Source organism: Pseudonaja textilis, chromosome Z (assembly GCF_049901715.1).
Source record: "Pseudonaja textilis isolate UNSWEBS1 chromosome Z, rPseTex1.2, whole genome shotgun sequence".
Taxonomy (NCBI): domain Eukaryota; kingdom Metazoa; phylum Chordata; class Lepidosauria; order Squamata; family Elapidae; genus Pseudonaja; species Pseudonaja textilis.
Genome location: NC_142008.1, coordinates 83,376,381 through 83,398,987, shown reverse-complemented (window position 1 = coordinate 83,398,987; position 22,607 = coordinate 83,376,381). Strand labels below are relative to the sequence as shown.

The 22,607-nt window shown below is 33.2% G+C and overlaps 1 protein-coding gene across 3 annotated transcripts in view; it reads left to right on the top strand.

Moving 5' to 3' along the window:
• Positions 1 to 22,607, top strand: part of EIF2AK3 (eukaryotic translation initiation factor 2 alpha kinase 3) — a 36,809-nt gene that overhangs the window by 11,623 nt on the left and 2,579 nt on the right. For 2 of the 3 annotated variants that reach the window (XM_026717316.2, XM_026717317.2), the window contains 10 exons: positions 25 to 187; positions 5,831 to 5,968; positions 6,717 to 6,839; positions 9,033 to 9,253; positions 10,048 to 10,148; positions 11,621 to 11,743; positions 12,373 to 12,522; positions 14,937 to 15,678; positions 20,960 to 21,127; positions 22,076 to 22,177. In XM_026717316.2, the coding sequence (XP_026573101.1) occupies positions 25 to 187; positions 5,831 to 5,968; positions 6,717 to 6,839; positions 9,033 to 9,253; positions 10,048 to 10,148; positions 11,621 to 11,743; positions 12,373 to 12,522; positions 14,937 to 15,678; positions 20,960 to 21,127; positions 22,076 to 22,177 (2,031 nt within the window). The remainder of the gene's footprint in view (positions 1 to 24; positions 188 to 5,830; positions 5,969 to 6,716; positions 6,840 to 9,032; positions 9,254 to 10,047; positions 10,149 to 11,620; positions 11,744 to 12,372; positions 12,523 to 14,936; positions 15,679 to 20,959; positions 21,128 to 22,075; positions 22,178 to 22,607) is intronic. The other variant, XM_087915458.1, reaches the window with a different exon arrangement.

Genomic DNA, 22,607 nt, shown 5'->3' with positions numbered 1-22,607 from the left:
AATAATGATTTATTTTATTTTCAGTTTTGCACTCCAGTTGCTTCTGCTTGGTTGGTGAAAGATGGCAAAGTAATACCAATCAGTCTCTTTGATGACACAAGCTATACCTCTAATAACAACATCTTAGAGGATGAAGAAGATCTTGTAGAAGCTGCTCGAGGAGCTACTGAATCTAGTGTTTATTTAGGTATGCTGTCTATTTAAATATATGGCATCATTTTTGTCCCAATCTCTATAGATAACTTCTGTATTTTGTTTATATTTTTATGTTGTTTCTTTGTTTATATAGATTGATTTTTTTCAAGAGAAAAATAATTTGAAACTGAGCTATGCTTTTAATGTATTTTGCATTAGCAGTTGCTGCTTCATATATACAATATGACCAGTACTTTTTTCGTTGAGAAAAGATTTATATATTTTGAAATATATTTTGTGCATATTTATAGAAATAAACTATTGCCTACGATAAGGTTGCATTTCTTTTAAATGGGTGAAGGAGCAGACTGCAATTTTAAAATTATAAATATAGATTGTAGTTGTTGGCCAAAGTATAATGCACATAGTTTAACACAGTGGTGGCCAACAGGTGGGCCGCGAGAAAATTTTGATGGGCCGCAGAGAAATATTACCCCCAGAACACACACACTCCCAAAGCAATTAATCCAGGCTGTGCAGAAACACAAGGCTGCGCAGCACAAATGGCCTGCGGGAACCCTCCCTGCCCACTCACTCCTTACTCTGCAAACTTGCTTGCTAAATTGCTATTTTTCCTTTTCCTGACCATCATCTGTTCTTCTGTGCCCGGAGATATAGATTAGCTAGGAAGCAGAAAATGGTTGGATTTCTTATTTTCTAGCTAAGCACAGCTGAACCTTCCTTAGGACTGAAGGTTCTATTATTCAGTGCAGACTCACAGCAAGCAAATTTGAGAGACTGAGCTAGCCAATGGCAGATATATAGATCACTGAATGATTCTGTGAGCAACTCAATCTGCCTTGCTTGATTTTGGTTAAAAGTTGCTCTTTTTTAATAAAAAAAATCAATATTTATATAAATATTTATAATATTTACATACAAACCATGCCTGCCAAGTCACATGACCAGGCCACACCCACAAATTAGGCCACACCCACAGAATCGGTTAGTGGTCCTTGGGATTTAAAATAATGAGTTTGGTGGTCCCTGAGGTCTAAAAGGTTGGCGACCCCTTGTTTTACAGCCTTCATTTTATGACCTACTCCTTAAACTTTTAAAGCAACTATGAATTCAGGCGTGCTCTCTGAAAACAATCATATGAGTCTTCCAAAAGAAACAAAACTGTTAAAATGTTAAAGTTTAATGTTGCTTTAAATATTCTGGCATATTTTTTAAAGCACTGTCCTATTAACTATGCCAAGTTTAATAATATAAAAACTTGGGGTGTAAACACTGGTGGTTGATTGTAGATCCTTCATTCTCTAACCTGAATGTGTTCCCACTGTGTACTCTGCTTGGATAAAATTAATTTTTTTTCCTTAAGTGAGCCATTTGATTACTTGGGTATAGAAAGACAGTTATTTCTATGTTTAAATTATTATAGTATGCTTTCTGCTCTTTATTTCAATAAATACTTTATTATTGACTGTACAGTAAAATCTATCTAGGTTCAGATAGTACACTAATTCATAATGTGATTTGTTTGGATTTAGCTTAGTTGCTATATGGCTCAGTATATAGTGTGAAACCAGTCAGTTGTGATTTAATCAACAAGTTATGCTGTTTTTTTCTTTCTATTTTTATTTTATTTGAAAAAAGTTAAAATACAAACCTCAAGATTTAGAAAAAAAGAAAAAAGCAAACAAAACATTGAAAAAAATTCATTTTAAAATACTCTATTATCTATACACATATAGATCCCTTTTAGTTGAATACTGATTAATATATTACTACAATATTATTCCCAACCCCTGCTAAACAGGCCCCCAAATTTTTAAATTACTAAATCTATTTGTAAATTATTGTCCTGTCATTTATAGAGTATATTAATGACAAAATAGTTAAAATAAAGAACAATAATAGTTAAAAAACACAATGTTAAAATTTTAAAACTCTCTGTTAATAAACTATTATTGTAATCAATTTGTAGTAAATTTATCATAGCATCTTATCTAACCCAAATAATTCTAAGAGTTAAGAGTAATTCATCCTGGATGAAATATCTATGTTTGTTTCTTAATGCCATCTCTTATCAATTATTTTCTGGTAAAATATTATAATTTCAGTCTCCGCAGTATTTACAACAAAGTCCAGATGAAAATGGTTTCCGATTAGATGTGATAAATCTATTCCCCACATCTTAAATCTTACTATTGAAAACTAATTTATCACTTCTCCGTTTAATCAGACTTCTGCTGTTGTAAAAGAATGCAGCCTTGAATTTCAAAGAGGTGTATGCAGTTAACTTAGTTATGTCTAAGTCTTCATAGTCCATTGATCTTTTCAACAGGTCTGCAACTTTCAAATCATATTCCTTTTGAGAGTCTTAATTTATCCAGAGCTACATGCACCTGAATATTTTACACAGCCATTATGATTTCATCAAACTTTTTTAAAAAACTTTCAACTAAAAATTGCATGTTACCAATTGCTGTTTTTTTAAATATCAGGCCCTCCCACCCTTACTTGTCTGTAGCCTGGTCCATTCTTGTCTGTGTAAAACAAAGAACACTGAAACTAAGTGAAGAAATAAATAAAAAAGCAGGGTAGATATTTTCTGGATATTTTGACCCAAGATTAAAAGAAAAAAAAATACAAATTAATAAAGTGCAAAACCCTGTAGTGATGAGTCCAATATTAATATAAACTAAATGAAATCACTTTCACTATCCAAAAACACGCTTTGTTTCCTTATAAGTGAAAGTTATTCAAAAGGGAGAGGGAGACATATAGAGTCCAACAGGTGGTTAAAACAAATCAGTATTCAATTGACCAGTCAACTTTTAAAGATAAAAAGCAAAGTAAACTAGAAGGTTCAAAAAGTGAAGTTAACACCCAGGCATGCTTAAGAAAACAAACTGCTGAGAAGACGGGTTATCAGTTACTTTCTGACTTCTCCCACATGGAACTGGAATCTTCAAGACTTCACTTCCCCCTTCGGTTCATGGTCCTCCAAAAACTGCCTTGGGTGATTTCTAAGTGCTCTCATTCAAATCCAGAGAGCAGCACTGGCAGATTTTTGTAGCAAAATCTGCAGATTGTTTGCAAGGAAAAAATTACCTTTACTGTTCGGCAATCATCTTGGGAAGGAATCCAACAAGCTATGTTTTTTTGCTTTTTTTTGCTTTTTTTTTTTAAATGCTTGAGAAAATCATGGCTTGGTACAGCATTTAATTTAGTAAATTCATTTGCCACCCATCTCGATTGTAAACGCAATCTAAGTTTAATCAGCATGAAACCACTCCTCAGAAGTGATTTCCTCAGTCACTCAGAATTATGGATAACATCTAAGTGCAAAGTTTAGACTTGGCCATTTCATACTTTTTATTTCTAAATTTTATTTATAAATATTTCTAATTTGCCTGGTATATGACATACTACTTATTCAAATTTTATTCCTAAAATATATAAGATCTAAAGCTGAAGCGACATCTCTAGTATATAGTCTGTGAAGTTTCTCTAGCTATATAAAGTTTCTGAAGTTTCTATAGGCAAGCTCCTGGATAGCAGATTGAATTGGATTTATTGTTGGTAGCATGAAACTGGATAATGTGATCTGTATGCTACTATGGTAAATATGTTTGTATATATTCATTTGCATAATTAAATGCTGAGTAGAGGTTATCTTTTTGTAGGAAGCTTAAGCAGAAGATGTTAACTTATTTGCTGGTGGAATTTTATATTGTACATTTTTAGAATTTTCTAGTAAACAGATCTTTGATATATAGATGTGGTCAAAAGTATTGGTATCCTGCCACACATTTTCCAGAGTTCTAATTTTCCATGAAGTATCATAGGTTGAAACTGACATAAGTAAATGGTATCTACCATGCTTTATTCTACAGTACATAGAACAGGCACTTTGCTTTTGATGTATGAGTTAGTCTTATAAATAACAAAACAAAATGAAAATGACATAAATATAATTATTGATACCCCTTAGAAGTTAAAAGACATTGAATTTTAGTGATCTCAAGTAGACTATTTAATTAATACAGGTGTATCAGTCATTCATCCTATTTGAATGGAGAAAAATATTCAAGCATTCTGTGTCATTCTTTGCACAAGAAAATGTAAAGCAGATGAGTTTTCTATGAGGAAGAAACAAAGAAGTAATAGCTAAGCATTATAAAGATTTTTTAAAAATCTAAAAAGAGCTTCATGTTTTTGTGACCACCACTGCTAATCTTTTCAAGAAGTTTAAGATTAATGAGTCTAGAGCCAATCTCCTTGAGCATGGCTGCAAGAAAAATATTGCTCCCAGATTGCACAGAAGAATAATTTGAATGTTGGAAAATTGAGAATTTCAAAACAGATCCTGGCTGATCTCCAAGATTGCAGTGTATTGCACTGTGTATTGTTGCCTGACTGAAAGCGACCTCCACACTCCCTCAGATAGGCACAAAAGAAGCCAAAACAGAATTGGCTAAAATGCATGTTGACAAGCCACAATATAACTGGGAGAAGGAATATCCTTTGGACAAATGAAACAAAATTAGAGCTTTGGGTAAGTCGCAGCAGTTCTACTTTCACTGAACAAAAAGTGCTGCTTTTAAAGTAAAGAACAAATCTATTGTGAAAACTAGAGGAGGCCTCATAATGTTGCTTTAATGCTTTTGGCACTGGGTATCTTAAATCTGTGCAGGGTCCAAAGAAATCAGAAGATTATGAACACCTCTTGGAATGAAATATAATGGCCAAAACTATCTCAATCTCAAGTCATGGATGGATAACCACCTAAAACAGGGGTGTAAAATTCAATTTCATTGAGGGCTGCATCAGGGCTGTGGTTGACCTCGGGGGGGGGGGCAGGTGGGCATGGCCAATTGCATGGACGTGGCTAGTTTGACACTACTCCCCAAATTGCTGTCATGTTTCTCTTTTACATTGGATAGACCAGGCCAAAGCCAGGCTGACCCAATCTTTTCTTTTTGCATTAGATAGACCAGGATAGCCCTGCAGGCCAGATGAAACTACATCACAGGCCAGATGCGGCCTGCAAGCCTTGACATCCCTGATCTAAAACAAACAGTACATCCAAAAGTACCCAAGAATGATTGAAAAGCCAACTTCAGGCTGTTCTGATTCAGCCTGCTAAGACTCCTGATCTGAACATTACATAGAACATTACATAGAACATGGAGAAATGAAACTAATAGTTAGGAAAAAGAACACATGAAAACTAACAACAAGCGGAAGTTTGTTTAAGGAGAGTTTTGCCTATTGAGAAGTATAGAAGGCTTATTCATAACTACAGAAAGTGCCTGATTGCAGTTGTTGCCTGAAAAGGATAAGCTATGAAATACCAGATTAGAAATATCAATAATTACGTCAATTTTCATTTTATATTACGTCATACATTGAAAGCAAAGTATCTGCTGCATAGCCTATGGAATTAATCATAATGAATATGATCTAACTGTTAATTTTATAACAAATTGGGATTTTGTGGGGGAAAATGGAGGAGAGCATCTACATACCTTTGGTATCACCTGTACTTATATTAATTTTTAATGAGGTGGTCTCAGCTATTGAGAATATACAATTATACCCAAAACTTTTAAATACTGTTTTGAAATTTAAAGAATGAAGCTTATCAGTCCTGTAAAATTACTACTGCTGATTTTATATGCAGGAATGTATAGAGGTCAGCTATATCTTCAATCATCAGTTAGAATTTCTGATAAATTCCCTACTAACCCTAAAGCTTTGGAATCCAGAAATGATAATGCCGTTATGCATTTGCCTGTGATCAAGTGGAAGCCTTTGATTCGTAAGTAATTTATCAGATTTATTACTTTTTAAAAAATGGATGGAATATAATTTTTGATAAAAAATTATTAATGACTTTTAGCTATTGGAAACTTTTCTGTATCTTTTCTAAGATATCACATTATATACTGAAATATGTATTTCATAATTTACTAACTTTATAAAAGTAACATCAACAAGTAGTACTACCAGGGAAAAAAGCAATGCTGTTTACTATTGATAAAAACTATAATAAGGAAATTTTATATTATTTCAGTAATAAGAATAAGTATGTAGTTTGATTTTTTCTGAAAATATTGCATTGATAAATGTATTGGAATTTGCATTTGGAAGCCTGTACATAGATATAATATTGCCATCAAAAATATAAGAATTCCATATCAACAGTCCATTAATTATCCAATAAATTCATTTAATATTATTAATATTAACATGGAATTATGGGTTTTATAACACATGGAAAACAGATACTGTGGCGTAGCTTTGTACGTTCTCAATATTTTTGGATAATTAAAAGAATCCTTAATTGAACTTGTGTGGTTTCCTTTTGCCAACTTTTTGTGGTCTTTTATAACAGACAAAAAAATGTTTTCTAAAAGATAACTTCCATTGCTATAATGCTCTTGAAAAGTGCTAAAAAGGTCAGAACATAAACAATTATGTAATTTTAATCTTGATCATTATTGAATTAATATTGATAAAACTTTAAAATGTGCTAAGAGCAGTTATAAAAAGTGCTTTCTTTTTAGATTCTCCATCAAGAACACCTGTGCTGGTAGGATCTGACGAATTTGATAAATGTCTCAGCAATGACAAGTTTTCTCATGAAGAATATAGTAATGGTGCTCTGTCAGTTCTGCAATATCCATATGGTGTGTGTGAATTGTGCTTTATTTTCAATTATAAGTTCAAAAGATTATTGCATTTACATTAGGATCTGGTTTTCACTAATTTAAACAAAAATCACAATGCTGGTATATCTGTACAACAGTTATTGGCCTTTTTGGTAAATTATGGATCTACATAAATTAATGATACTGTTTTATATTCACTAAATAACTTAGAACAGGGAGACTAGTTCCAAAAGGACACTGTCTTTGGCATAATGTTCAAAAGAAAGACAATATAATTTTAGCAAAGAAAAAAGAAGAGTGGACCAAAACAAAATACAGTGAAAAATCTTTTACAATATAGAGCTTTCCTATCTTGTTGACATAAAATTGCCCACACCAGCTGAAACTATTCCTAGAGATTTTTTGGAATTTGCCCCCATTCGCTACATGAATGTTCACATGATTAAAATCAATTCCTGTCTGTATATACAATATATGTATGTTTGGTTATACATGCTTCTCAAAATTACACTAAAAAAAGGCAAAGCAAAAAAAAATTATCAACAAAATTAACTATATAAAATAAGGCACCCCGTTTACAGAATTAATTGACTTATCTCTATATAGCAGTCATATCTCTCACATTAACTATAATTATACAGAAGTGGGCAGGTATATACATGTAAATTCATACATGCTTCCCAGCCATATTCCAATAGGAATAGTAAAAATGGGAAAATAAGATTGTGATAGAGAAAGAGAAATTGATAGTTTTACTGAGAAATAAAGAGAATTTTTTTTAAAAAAAATCCTAGATGGATGTGAAGCAAAAGGAGGAAATCATTGGGCCCAGAAAAAATAGTAAAGATTTACAAAAAAAAGTTTAATTCTGCAAGAAACAACCCTTCCTGAGGTACTCATCAAAGGATCCAGCTTTGTAGCAATATTTGCTACGTTTGCACCTCCTACTTATTGTTTATAACAGCATTTTTTTAATCAAAGAGAACCCCTCTGAACCCCACCAAACTTAGATTTTGTAGTATTTTGCTTGATAGTGTGGATTCAGATTTGGCTATCATCTCAACTAGGTTCTCAAACTGCTTTTTTCATTACATAGAGGGCAGACAAGTAAAATCAATAGTCTTAAAACCGTACTCAGTATTCCTAAATCAGGATAATTTATTTTTAACAGGAAGATTTGTAAATGTAAGAAAACTATTTTTCTTTATGAACGATCAAATATTGGCAGTATAATTTAAACTCACTAAAATCAAATAGTTAAATGAAAAGGGCAAACAAAAAGGTTATATTTCATATAAAATATTGTCTCATTTTAACTGCCACAAAAGTATTTCCATATAGCCCATGCGAAGCTGAGGTAAAATTATCCATTCTCCCAGGTGGTTATATTATCCTTTCAAATATTCTTATAAAAGTTGCAGTAGAGAAGACAAAAAAATATATATGCTGAAATAGAGGATTGTTGTGTGGGTGAGAGGAGGATGTGCTTGGACTTGAAAAGTCCTCTCCTCAATTTAGAGACATACAGGTATACAAACATCTTGCAGGTTCGCTGGAACTTATTTCTAAGATACTTCTAGAGGTCTGGGAGAATGAACTAAGTACATGTTGATTTTTGATACCATTACTACTACATTGGTGTCAGAAGCACCGACCAAGGCACCTGAGTTGAAAGGATTAGCCAGTGACATCACTTGTGCCTAATGGATGCCCAAAGGGGCCCCTTTCATGTCTCTGGTATTTTCCTACTGAAGTGGTACCTGTTTTATCTATCTGCATTTATAGAAAAGCACTTACATTGGCATGAACTAGAACAAATTTACAGGAGCTCATTCCATCATGAGGCTTGTAGTCACCCCACCCCACCCCACCCCACCCCGATATTTGATGTTGTTTCATCTTTGTAGCACCATTTTTTTAGCCTGGATAGAGTCCATAGTTAAAAGGGAATTGATCAGCATCCCAAATAACTCATTATGCAGGATTAGCTATAGCAACCCTGGAGAAAAAAATACCTTACCTTTCCTATATCTCCAATAATCTCTACGCCCTCTGTTCAGTTTGGACATCCCACATTCAAGCCTGAATAGTACATTGGGATACCCCAGAGTGTGGCTATGTTCGGATACCCCAGAGTGTGGCAAATAACATGATTTAAGTGAGTTTTAGAAAATATTTTCACTATTATAATATTCACTATTTCAATTATAGATAATGGCTATTTTTTACCATACTACGCACGAGAGAGGAATAGACGAAGCACACAGATAACTGTAAGATTTTCTGAAAATATGAATTCAAAGATCATCCGAAAAAAAGATCCAGTTCTACTTCTGCACTGGTGGAAAGAAATTGGTTGTACCATCTTATTTTGTATTATCGCCACAACTTTCATTGTGCGCAGGCTTTTCCATCCTGATGCTTATAGCCGGGTAAGTATAGGATTCTAGAAGTGAAAGTACACATATTTTAATGGAGAACTTTGCATCTAATCATCAGTATTAAAATAATTAAAAGGTATTTCAGATCAGCTTTGATTGTATGCTTCATCTTTAGTGCAATAAAAGTGACATTTAGAATTATAAACAAGATTTCTAAATTATTAATATTTTTCAATCATGTTCTTTAAATTTTTATACCATGTTTTCACACAACCACACCATATGGTCAGAAGGATGTTATGTGATACCACTCAACATCCAATGCCAGAGATTGAAAAAATTATCTTAAATAGTTCTGCAACTGTCACTTTTTAAATTTGCATCAGAGTAGCTGAGAATATTTATGAAATGTATACTGTTCAGTTTGAAGGACTCTAATAAATATACAAGAATAACAAAGTCAAAGCAAATATTTAAATATATGCAGAACACTAATACCTGAAAAGATTATATTAACATTTATGCTTTTGGTACCAGAAACTCCCTCCCAGCCGATACCAAAATACTTCTAAACAGCTAGGTTTTTACTTTCTACAAAAATATAACAAATTTTCTAATGAAGGAAACCCTAAGAGAAAATGCTCATTTTGAGATCCATCCTTTCTTTCTTTCTTCAGCAGCCATTCTCCCTACTCAGATTGAGTGGGTAATAGAATCTGTGATAATGGTTTTTGTGATATCTTATTTACCTGCATATTTTAGAAATCCAGAATACACATCTGAAATTAGATAATTTTCCTAATAACATTTCGGTTTCATTGACTTTTATTTGTTTTATTTGTCAGCAGCGGAAGGAGTCTGAAACTCAGTGTCAGACAGATAATAAAAATGAACAAACCAAAGACAACAGCAGAGATGACCTTAAGAATTTTGGATATATATCAAGGTAAAAGTAGTCATTCTTTGACAAAATGAATTCATTGCAATAGCCTTTGAAAAATAAACATTGATAGTTTTAATTTGCTTTAGTTTGTGTTAAAAGTAGTGGGTACATTTTATGTTGGAGGAGTATTATACTAGCATTATTACCAAATTCATTTTTCTTGAAAGCACAGTATCTCTACCTCTTTTCAATAAGTTGTCTCTTGCTGCTTTTTAAGAAGAGTAATAAGAGAAACTGTTGTTGCAAGGAGAAAAAATGAAGTTTTGGTATGCTTGTTAATGTCAGATAAATTGCTGGGTGTGGGATTATAAAAGCTTTAATGGTAACTGCTATTTCAATAATGCGTTGTTGTATGGTTTTCTGTGATGCATTTCCTTACCCTTTGAAAAAAAAACTTTAAATGGAGGAAGTATATTAAGATAATATTGGAAATACTGTATTTCAGGGTTTTACATGCAAATGATTAATTTTATGTTTCCCTAGATTAATTAATGAAATTTCGAATAAAATATGAAACTGTTTTAAAAATAAACTGATAAAGATTGCTAAGTAACAACAATAAAAAACCCATTAGCAGCTTTATAAGAGACTTGTGCTTTCATGCTCATCATTACTGGTAGCCAGAGCCTCTATACCTGTGATGGCGAACATATGGCACGCGTGCCACAGGTGGCAAGCAGAACCATTTGTGCCAGCACGCGAGCTGCAGGCAAGCTTACCTCACTGCGCATGTGCATGTCTCACAGCGGATTTTCAGCCAGTTTGAGGCTTTTTTCGGCCTCCCAAAGGCTTGACGAAGGTTTCTGCAGGCTTTGCAGGCTGAAAACTAGCCCCGTTTCATCGCTTCCTGTTTTTCTGAAAATACCAGAAGTGATGAAATGGGGCTAGTTTTTGGCCTGCAGAAGCCTTCCTAAAGCCTTTGGGGGACCAAAAAAGGCCTCAAACTGACCAAAAATCAGCTGTGAGCTGCAGTGCAGGTAAGGGGGTGGTAGGGGTGGATGGGTGGGGATTGCACGTGCATGCGTGCGGGGCATGCGTTGCCCTCCGGGTGCTGGAGTGCGAGCGTGCAAGCATGCACACAATTTTTTGCACAGGAGCCCAAAAAGGTTAGCCACCACTGCTCTATACTGACTTATCTGTCAATCCACAACACAAACTTCATGACCGGCATACATTAAGAGATCACTGGTCTCTTAGTAGACCAGTTAAAAATATATTCTGTTGAACTGAAAGTGTAAGTAATAATAAAATTCAGGCTTCTTTAACCTCAGTGTTGATCAAGGAGTGACTTTTTTTCTTCAGTAGCAAATGCGGACATCAAGCAACTATTAGCAGGTCATTATGTTGAATGTCTGTTCACATACATTGACCAGACAACTAACAACTCAAATATGTGAATCATCAAATAAAAGCCTATGTTAAATTAGTAGTGTGCAAGTACAGGAAAAATCAGTTTACTTTGTGTTTTCTTGCAGGTATCTGACAGATTTTGAACCAGTTCAATGTCTCGGTCGTGGAGGTTTCGGAGTAGTATTTGAAGCCAGAAACAAAGTTGACGATTGTAACTATGCTATTAAAAGAATTCGTCTTCCAAATAGGTAATTACATATCTTTCTGGTTGTTTTCATATTCTGCTCTAGATGGCACCAAGGATCATATATTGTTTGGTGTTGTTTTAGAACCATTTTATTCAATGGCTGGGAAAGTTTTCAAAATTTAAAAAGTAACATTAGATATTATAAGAAATCAGTGTTAGTAGTTTCAATAATAATTATAGCATAAATAATTTCAGTAAAATTTTCAACATTCTCTTGGAACCTTCTATAAATGTCCTTCAACTGTATTTTTTAAAAAATTACGAAGTGACTCTAGTTAAGAATATTTTTGTTGTGGTTTGAAACATTTTATGTTGGAATACTTGCATTATTTCTACATCCATGTAATGTGAGGACTACTAGAAAAAGAAGTTTAAGTTCTCCAGCTTTTAACTCAAAAGGGTTCAGTTCTGAAATTATAACGATATGCATAAAAGAGTTCAAATAAAATTTTGGGTTGAATACGTTTTTTCCAAGAAAATAGACTATTTCAATTAATTACTGAGTAGGATGTATAATTTACATGCAAGGAAATGAAAGAAAATCTATTTTGTCAGCTGAAAAGGTCAAATGTTAAATGACCAATTTACCCAGCATAAATCTTTTTTTTGTCGCATTATCTCAAATTTTAGAGAGCTGGCACGTGAAAAGGTCATGCGTGAAGTTAAAGCATTAGCAAAACTTGAACACCCTTCTATTGTTCGATATTTCAATGCTTGGTTAGAAGCACCACCTGAGAGCTGGCAAGAAAGAATGGATGCACTGTGGTTGAAAGATGAGAGGTATTTACTTTAGTTTTTAGAAAATGTATACATTCATTAAAGGGCTCTGGAAATAACAAATCTTTAACAAATCTTGTTAAATCAAAATTTTGCAGAATAGTATCTATAGAGGAACCAAGACATAGTCAGAAGAATATAATGTAGCCACTTCGATAAAAACTGAGAAATGTGGCTCTGGTGTAATGCCTGGATTGGAGATTTGACGGAACTCACTTTATTATTCCATTATTGCTTCAGTAGGGGATAAAAGTCAGGATATACATGTATTGAATAACTCAGAAACTAAAAAGAGGACTCAGACAGTGTAAATTCTCCCCTCAATAGGGGAGTATTGTCTATTTGTGCGTTTATAGGTCTAATATAGTTTGGTAGTTGTGATTTAATATGCAAACCTCTCACTCATTTTTGCTTAGTATTTCTATGTTTTAAAAAGTGTTAAAAATTGACATGCATTTTCAGAAATGCTTTTTCCATTGCATAAAATTTCTGGCACAGGTTTTAGAGCAGCAAACCATCCCAAAATTCATGGAATGCAGATTTTGGGAAGAATGTACCTTTTGATCAAAGGTACAAGCATGGTAAATTTTTCTTCTCATCAATTCCTCATCATTAAGTATTGCTTTTCTCTTTAATGCTATTTTTTTCAGTGTAGTTCAAATCAAGATTTGGTACTTGACTTAATAACAGTTTGTTCAGCCTCCACAGTCGTATGATTGCAAACTGGGCTATTGCCAACTATTTGCACATACAACAGGTAGCTAATCCCTTTGCAATCATGTGATCATGATTTGTAGTCTACCCTCCCGGCTTCCTCAGAAAATCAGCAGAAAAAGCAAGCCATTTCCTTTCTCTAACACAGCACACAGTTTCCATACCCTCCTGATGTGGAAGGGAGCTGGCACACTGAGCTAGAGAAAGGAAACTCAGATCATCAGGATCCAAGCTTCCTTTTTTTTTGGCCCAGCACACCAGTTCTGCACACAGAGAGAAGCTGTCCATCCTCTTTCATCGGGAAGCTCTTTTACTCTGTTCATTTAGTGACCCATGCAGCAGGTGCTTAGCAATCTCAGGAAGGCTAAGATGGTGATTAAGCAAGGCAGTCTGTCAGCACCTCACAGGCAAGCTCCATTACCTGTATTGCATATTTTAAAAATGATTCAAAGTAAGACAATTTATTTATAAAAAAAAATAGAAAAGTGTGTCAAAAAAACCATCTAGTGGGCCATCAAGTCTGCCCACTAGATGAATTATTTGTTTTTCTTTTCCTCTTGATTTATTTATTTATTATTTTACCTATTTTTTATTTTATTTATTTTTAACTTTTTATCAGATGATAGACATTTTATCCCAAATATGTTTAAACTCAGTTACTGATGACTGACCCACTACCTCCAACCTTCCCCTACTCTTTCTGTGAAGTAACAGTTTTACTTTTGAAGTTCTCTCCTGAAAAATGTGAAGTTACGCCCTGTGTTCTTGATTTTTGATTAATAATCTAGGCCTTTCTAGGGTTGTATAAGGTCTGTTGGATGAATCTCCAAAAGTAAAAAGAAATAATTATGATTGTACAAATTTATTTAAACTCTGAAAACTCTTAACACTTGCATTATCAACCCTTTACACTTTCATAATGATAGAGGCTGAAAGAGTATTGCTGGAAGTGGATTGATCCATACAAAATTCTTTCTTTCATCTAGCATTTACAAGATATGTCAAATTAGTTTGAGAAATCATGTTAAATTATGAGATTGTTAAGAGTTTTAAATAGCACTTCCTACTGTAATAAATTAATAAATTCCCATTAATAAAAAAGATGCTAGAACCCATAAAAGGAAGAAGGAATCCACATCATCTGCTCCCTTCTACTGAGGTAAGTAGGACTGTGGGAAGATTGGAGAATAAGTTACTATCTTAGAAGAAATCTTGAAATGTTCCTGTTAAAATATTCAGATATTCAATATTCCTTTATACTCTGAATGGTGTAAAAAGTAACTTGATGATGAATCTAATGATTTAAAATGATTTAGTACGGTATGCCCAATTTGAAAATAATTTGGAAAAAATTACAAACCTTGTGCAAATGTGACACATCCTATACGGCTAATTAGCCGTAACCATACTCTTGTTTAAACTTATGTATAAGCCTAAAAAGAACCAGGTATTTTATAGAGTTGTCTTGTTAAACAATTGGCATATTTTTTCAAATTCTAAAGGAAGGATGCAAAACTTCATGACTACTTGAATGAATAGCAAAGAGGTTCTGGGCTCATGCAGAGTCCAAAGCATTCCAAATCATTTTTGAAGCATACCTCAATTCATAGACATGGAAAAAGCTTTGTATTTTTGCTCTGTGGGCAACATATGGTAAGATTAATTTATAATGTTATCTTCTGCTTTTTTAAATATATTTAAAGTATTGATTGGCCACTCAGTTCTCCCAGTCCAATGGAGGTGCCATCGTTTAAAATTAAAACAGAGCCATTCTCTACTGAGGAAAACATTGAAGTCATTGCTACATCTGTAGAAAAGAAGACTCTGCTTTCTGTAGGATTGCCTTTTGACCAGTCAGATTCATCAGAGAATGAATTTTCTCCTTTGGAGTTTTCTGCCATTGAGAACAGAAGTGCACAAGATAATTTCATCGATAGCTCTGATATGGAAAGCAGTCTTGATAATAATGATCCAATACATTCCTTTGAAGTTTATCTTCCTGCTAAATCGGTAGTAAGGTTGAGGGAGCGAACATCTTCTTCTATTGTCTTTGAAGACTCTAGTTGTGACAATTCTTCCAATAAAGAGGGTAATGTTACCAGCTTGCTTCATGATAGCCATTTTGAAGGTAAAGCGACAAGCACAAGAGAATCCAATAATAGAAAGTCATCATCAACAAGCTCTTTATCTATTTCTCCACCAAGACCAACAACTTTAAGTTTGGACTGCTCTAACAACTCTACTCAAAAGCGTTTACCTACCACTCCAAAAGTGTATCTTTATATCCAGATGCAACTTTGTAGGAAAGAAAACCTTAAAGATTGGATGAATAGAAGATGTACAATAGAGGAGAGAGAAAGGACTGAGTGCCTTGTGATATTTCTGCAAATAGCTGAAGCTGTCCAGTTCCTGCATAGTAAAGGATTAATGCATCGGGATCTCAAGGTTCGTACTGAAAATACAATGTAGAGCAAGTTATTTAATTATATGTATGTATTTGAAAAGTATTTTCATGTCTCACAGAATTATTTCTTCATTGTTGTATGTTAAGAAGGATATCAAGGAAAAACTACTATTTATTATTATACTATTTATTATTTATTAGTAATCTTTATCAGTTGCAGTGTGAACATAAAGTAAATTATATAATACTAATTTATTAAGCATGTATCCTGCCCAACTATCAGTGACTATAATCCAGAAAAATCAGTCAAAGCAATTTTAATAAACTATTAAAAATAAATAAAAATGTTATGCAGTATGAAAATATGGAAAAATATGGAAAAATTACTCATGAAAAAATACTGTCATAAAATATAAATATAAATAATTCAGAGAAATAAAATCCCCCAATAAATAAGTTTATTGTTGCAGCCATAGGTTGTAATATTACAGGGTGCCATAAAATACAATAAATAACAGGGAAATAGAAAAACTGTAAAATAAAGTAATGAAAAAAGTACAGGTAACCCTCAATGTAACAAAAATTCATTTAATGACCATTCATAGTTACAATGGTACTGAAAAATGTGACTTATAACCAGTCCCACATCTATAACTGACACAGTATTCCCACAATCATGTGATTACTTGGCAGTGGCATATACAGGTAATCCTTGAGTTATAGTCACAATTGAGCCCAATATTTATGTTGTAAACGAAACATTTGTTAAGCAAGTTTATTCCATTTTATGATCTTTCTTGCCACAGTTGTTAAATGAATCATGTATTTGTTAATTCGTTTATTATGTGGTTAATTATATGGTTGTTAAATGAATTTGGATTCCCCATTGACTTTGCTTGTCAGAAGGTTGTAAAAGCTTATCACATGACCCCCATGTCATAAATATGAGTCAGTTGCCAAACATCTGAATTTTTTCAGTGCTGTTCTAACAGTCACTAAATAAACTGTCGTAAGTCGAAGATCACTTTAATTAAAAAGGTTGCAGCATCCTGGGAACATGTCACTGCGATTTATGACCATTCCTAGTCAGTTCTAGCAAGCAAAGTAAATAAAGAAAACCAGATTCTTACAAATGGCATGATTCACTTACCTGCAGTGATTGTAATCATAGCAAAAAAGTAATAAAAATGAATGTAACAAGAGAAATTCTGGTCTCAATTGTGGTTGTAAGTCAAGGACTACCCGTATTAGATATAAAGAAAACTTACAGCAAAATAAACCTAAGCTACAACTAAGAACTTAAGTACGGTATTCCTTTCTAAGTTTAAATGACAGCAGAGAAAATGTAGTAACTTGTCACCAACAATTCAAAATATATTTGCAAGAAGATAATTCAGTTTTTCAAGATTGAAGCCCTTGAATTAACATACCATCAATAATTTGGGCCTAATTTCATTGAACATAAGGCAGCAGAAGTTGTAATGGATAATGTCCTTTGCTTGAGCAACTCCACAAGTACAGAGGTGTTGTTTGAGAGAGAGTTTACAAAAAGAAATATTTCCCTTTGGATATTTGAAAGACATGGTTTGCAGGTAAAGATATGTTAAAACCCTTCCAGTGGTTCCACTGGTTATGTTAACTAGATTCCTGGAAAAGTGTCTATGTTTTTTAATGATGCTAAGATGAACATTTGGGTGATTGTACCTCAGTGGCATCCGTCTTAAAAAGTCTTACTTTGTTATTTTATCTGTTCCGAGAACTAAAGTTTCCAAAATAAATGGGTAACAGAAATTTGGTCCATTGGATCCCAACTGTGTAATAGAGAAAACAGAGTTTGGCAAGATGGGATTTGTTAGGGATACACCCTAGCAAGATCTGCACAGGGGCAGTCAGGCAGGCAGGCAAAATATGTGAGATAAGTGTTGTGTAGCTTACACTCAGTAAAAGCAGATACAGTGCCAATTAAATTAGTTTTATTCCAGCAATAGTTTAAGCATAGTCAAAAACAGTCCATATGTCATACACTTATTTCAGTCCATCCAGGGATTATCCAGTTGCAAAATTCCAATGTCAAAAATGATCAGTACACTTACAAAATAACAGTCCGGTAATTTATCTCTTCGCAGTAAAAAGAGATATGCAACAAACTCAACTCAAGTTCCGTCTGCAACTCCACTAATTGCTAGCAAAGCGTCAGGGAATCGTCAGCTTCTCGTCAGCATCTCGTTAGGTCGTCTTGCTGCCTCTTATGGTGTTTTCACACCACACCCAAAATACATGCTTTGCATTTAAAGTAACACACACTTTAAACTAAGAATCATAGCTTATATATACATTATCTTACCCAAACTAGTTAGGTGACCAATGCTATACCTAACAGGATTCTTGAAGCTTTTTAGCTTCTTATAATGCCTAACAATGCAAAATGTATTCTAATGATGATGGAAGGTATCCTATCTCCATCCTAAAATAGGTAGCGAGGGTGTCCTGAATATGAGTCCCAAGATCTTCCTAATGATGTTGTTTTGTACTGCTTCTAAATGGGCAATAACTTTCTCACCTCTCCCCCAGATCTTAGCCCCATATAACAATTGGGCAATCATCTTCCCTTAAAATATTTTAACTTCAGGGGCCACCATAACATGCACAGAGTACACAGTACATTTAGTAATGCCATTAGTAAATTATGATATTAGTTGCATTAAACAATGCTATTTGAGATTTTGCTGAAGTGTTAAGAGTTGAGGTCATATTTTGAGACATATTTAAAATCAGTTTAGTTTCTTTCAGGGTGGATAAAAATTTATTTTTTTTCCAGATTTTTTTAAATTTAAATTGGATTTTTTTTTATCATTTTTTTTTATAAAATGCTTTTGGAGTAAAAATCTAAAGGTAGTTTTCTATTTAAGATACATTAATAATTTAGTTTATTCAGCATGAAAGGGAGCTGGGTTATGTAGCATGGGGCTTTATATTCTGCAATATCGGGACCTTTGGTGAATCAACAGCGGATCAAGAGGAGCCATCGCGGGACAGAGATGACAGTTATTCTTTAAAAATTATTATTTAAATTGAGTTGATTTAAATCAAACTTTTTTAGTAGTGATTTAAATCGTGATCAAATCCACCCTGATCTATTTAGTATCAAGTTTTCATTTAGTGTTTTGAAATTTCTTTTAGTGTTTTTTCATCTCCTTCTTCCTAAGTTGTAATGTTTTTCAGTTCAGATGACAAAACTTTTACCAGAAGATGATATTTCAGGCAGTTTCAAAGCAATCAGGAGTGACTTGCATTCCTGGAAATTAGGTCACAGATTTTCTCTTTTCCCTATTCCATTTGTAATAGCAGGTTCTTATCATTAAGAACTGTATTGGAAATCCAGATTGGACAGTGATATATTTTTCAGAATGTGGAAATAGATTATAAAAGACCCGATTCTGCTTTCATGAGCTTCAGAGGAGATACAATTTGGCTGATGAATCTAGGGAAAAGAACAAAAATTAAAACTTTAATATTGAGCTTTTATTTTAACTGCTAAATTTTTGGTGAATGGGAACTTTTATGAATATTGCCCTTATTGCCTTCTGGGCTCATTTAGCAAGAAATAAATCTTAGGATCCTAGTTTCCAGTTTTGAAACCTGATCACAAACTGAAAGCTGCTACACATATCTTGTTAATAATAGGTAAGTGATTCATTTTGATCCAGAATCACATGAGAAATTTACACTGTGGAATAACGCAAATTTGTAGATAGTAGTGTAGATGTTCTATGGCAGGAATGTCAAACTGGGGGCTGGATTCGGCCCATGGCGTACTTAGATCTGGCCCACGGGGTCACTCTGGAAACAGTGAAGTACCAACCTGTGGTGCTTCTACCATCGAAAATGGGTTCCCGAGCTCTGTTTCTGGCTGCCACTGCCTCCTGCAACCCTCTGCCAGTGAAAACACAGCTCCATTTGGCAGAGGGTTGCAGGAGTAACATCAAGCTGGCCGCGCCTTCCCTGGCCACAACCACCCTGCCCCCCTGAGATTAAACACAATCCTAATGTGGCCCTCAATGAAATTGATTTTGACAGCCCTGTTCTATGGGAACATGTGGACCCCCCAAAAAAAATAAGTTGATTTTTTAAAGACTTTGTATTCCAAATATGATTCTACTTCATAAGATACACAGTTGAGACCTGTACCACAACCAATTATGGTCCCAGATATCAGGAATATTAGAATGTTTAAAAGATACAATATTTGAAGTGAAACAATTTTATATAAAATTCAAAACTGAAAACTAATCATATCTGAAATGTGGAACATAATAATTGTAATATCTAGTCTTGAAAATCTGGTGATCCAGATCTTAAGTAGTAGGGGAAAAATCTTTCTTGTAACTCAAGAACAGAGTTAGTCTAAAAACCAGAGTATGTTTAAAAAACTTGGCCATTATTTTTTTCCTTTTGTAAGAAATTTCAGAGCTGTTTAATTCATATATTTGGTCAATAGTCAATAGTCTCTTTGTTTTGAAGTCATATATGTTAATGGAATTAATTATGAATATGTAAATATGTTAAATTATTTTCTTGAAATATGGAATTTGTAAGACTATGTCAAGCCTGGGGTTCAACAGAGTATAAATTTACATAAGTGGAAAGATACTATAATATACAGCATGTGTATTTTTTAAATTACATGATTACTTTAAATATTTTTGTTGATTTATTTGTATGTTGTACATTACAATTAATACGAGTTCTAATAATGTGATATTGTGAATTCTAAATTGAAAACAGTCACATTTAATGCAACCTAAAATACAGTTATTGTGAGTTTAACACATACACAATTGAGGTTAGCACAGGCACACTTGCAATTTTGAGGTTTAGGCATAGCTAATCATTCAGTGTGATATTGAAATGTCTGAATCTATGGTAGATTTTTTTGTTGTTTTTACTTTACATAGCACCATTTCATTAACCATAAATTTAATTTATAAATATATTATCTTCATCCTTTACATAATATTTGATTAATGTGCATATAAAATTTATGTTTAAAGAGTTTTATTGAACATATTTCCATAAAAGTATGATTTTAAATAGTGCAAACTCATGTAATTTATCCACTTCCTGGGATTCGTTAACCACACTAATTGAAACTTACCTGTATTTCATTGATGAAATAAACTTTTTAAAATTTCAAACAAAGACCATATAGGAAGATTAGGGATAGAAGGTTGGAAGATGTAATGATATGATTTTATATGATACAGAGTATATTGTTTAATGCCTTTATTGTAATTTTCTTCATGTTCATTTGTTTGTATACAGCCTTCCAACATTTTTTTTACAATGGATAACATAGTAAAAGTTGGAGATTTGGGCCTAGTAACTGCAATGGATCATGATGAGGAGGAAGAGTCTGTTTTAACACCAATGCCAGCTTATGACAGACACACAGGACAAGTTGGGACCAAACTGTATATGAGTCCAGAACAGGTATGCTTTTTATCTGATTTACAGGGTTCTGGTAATGCTGTTTCATAAATCAAAAAGTAAATGTTGGCACAATTATTTAGTACATATCAAGTATGAGTCAGAAAGTTCCCTATTTTGAATTTTGCCACATCAACAATAATATTTTTTGACTGAATAATATTTTCTGACTTATTAGAAAGTAGTAATAAGGAATACCTTATTCAGAGAAATTATATGATATGTTTTAATTACTTTGTGTTTGCATTATGTTATTTCCCCATTTAGGAGTTAAATGGCTTTTATTATAGTTTTGGTGATTTTATTTTTACTCCAGTACATTGTAGAAATAACATCAATATTTTGATATTTCGACTGAAGAGTGTTTTAGAATGAATGTATAACATGCAACATACAAAAATCAGCGCTCCAAGATGGGAGTTCTTGTTCAGTGTGCCAGGCAGCTAGATCTTTCTAGATACTCAATTTCATTTTCACCTCCCAAATTTCTACCCTGTTTTATAATCGGTTAAGCATGAAGCTCTTTTAATTTTTGTCCTTGGTGTGTTTTTTGTTTTCTCCCTCTAAGATTTTTTTTCCAAAACTGGCAAGCCTGAGGTTCCTCCAGATATGTTAATGGCTCACTATTATTTTTGTGCAACTTAATGTTGTGTATACTTCTGTTAGCTAATATTTTTGAAATTCTAAAAAAAACATTGCTTTATTAATAAAGGTTTTAAAAAATATAAATGAGTGAAATGAATATCCCACAACTCTCTGGAACATTTGAATGAAACATACATGTTTGCTATTATGAGTTAAATGTATCATTTTACAAATGCACATAGTGTCTAGTCGTGATTATTTGATATGTTGTTCATGAGATGTCTTGGGCAGAAATATTAGTGGGAAATAAAAATATAGCCTGATGGTTCAGTTTTTGATGGTTACTTCTTATTTTAAATTTTACAGATTTATGGAAATGCTTATTCACACAAAGTCGATATATTTTCCTTAGGATTGATTTTGTTTGAGCTTCTTTATCCTTTCAGCACTCAGATGGAGAGAGTCAGGGTAGGTATGCCCTTCTGAAAATATTCTTGGGAGGAAAATCAATTATACTTTAGCAATAAACTGAAAATTGTAAATTTACCATTAGGTACAAAATTTGCACAAAGAAAGAATAATTATTATTATTTTATCTGTGAGTCTATAATTCCTATGGAGAAGCTATAATTGAAGTTAATTTGGTTTAAAAGTTTAGGAGTATAAAATGGCTTGTCAAATATATATGATCAGAAATTGGGGTGGTTTTTATATTGTTTTTTTTAATATGATTTTTTTTTTATGTCAAGATAAAGTTTTCTGAAAGCTTGTATAAATATAATTACTGAGTGAATAGAAGTAATGTATTGGACTTAGAGTAGTATCAGGATAGGCACTTGTACAAGAATAAAAACTTGTAATAATGTATTTCTGTAATCTAAAAAAGCAGATATGGTAG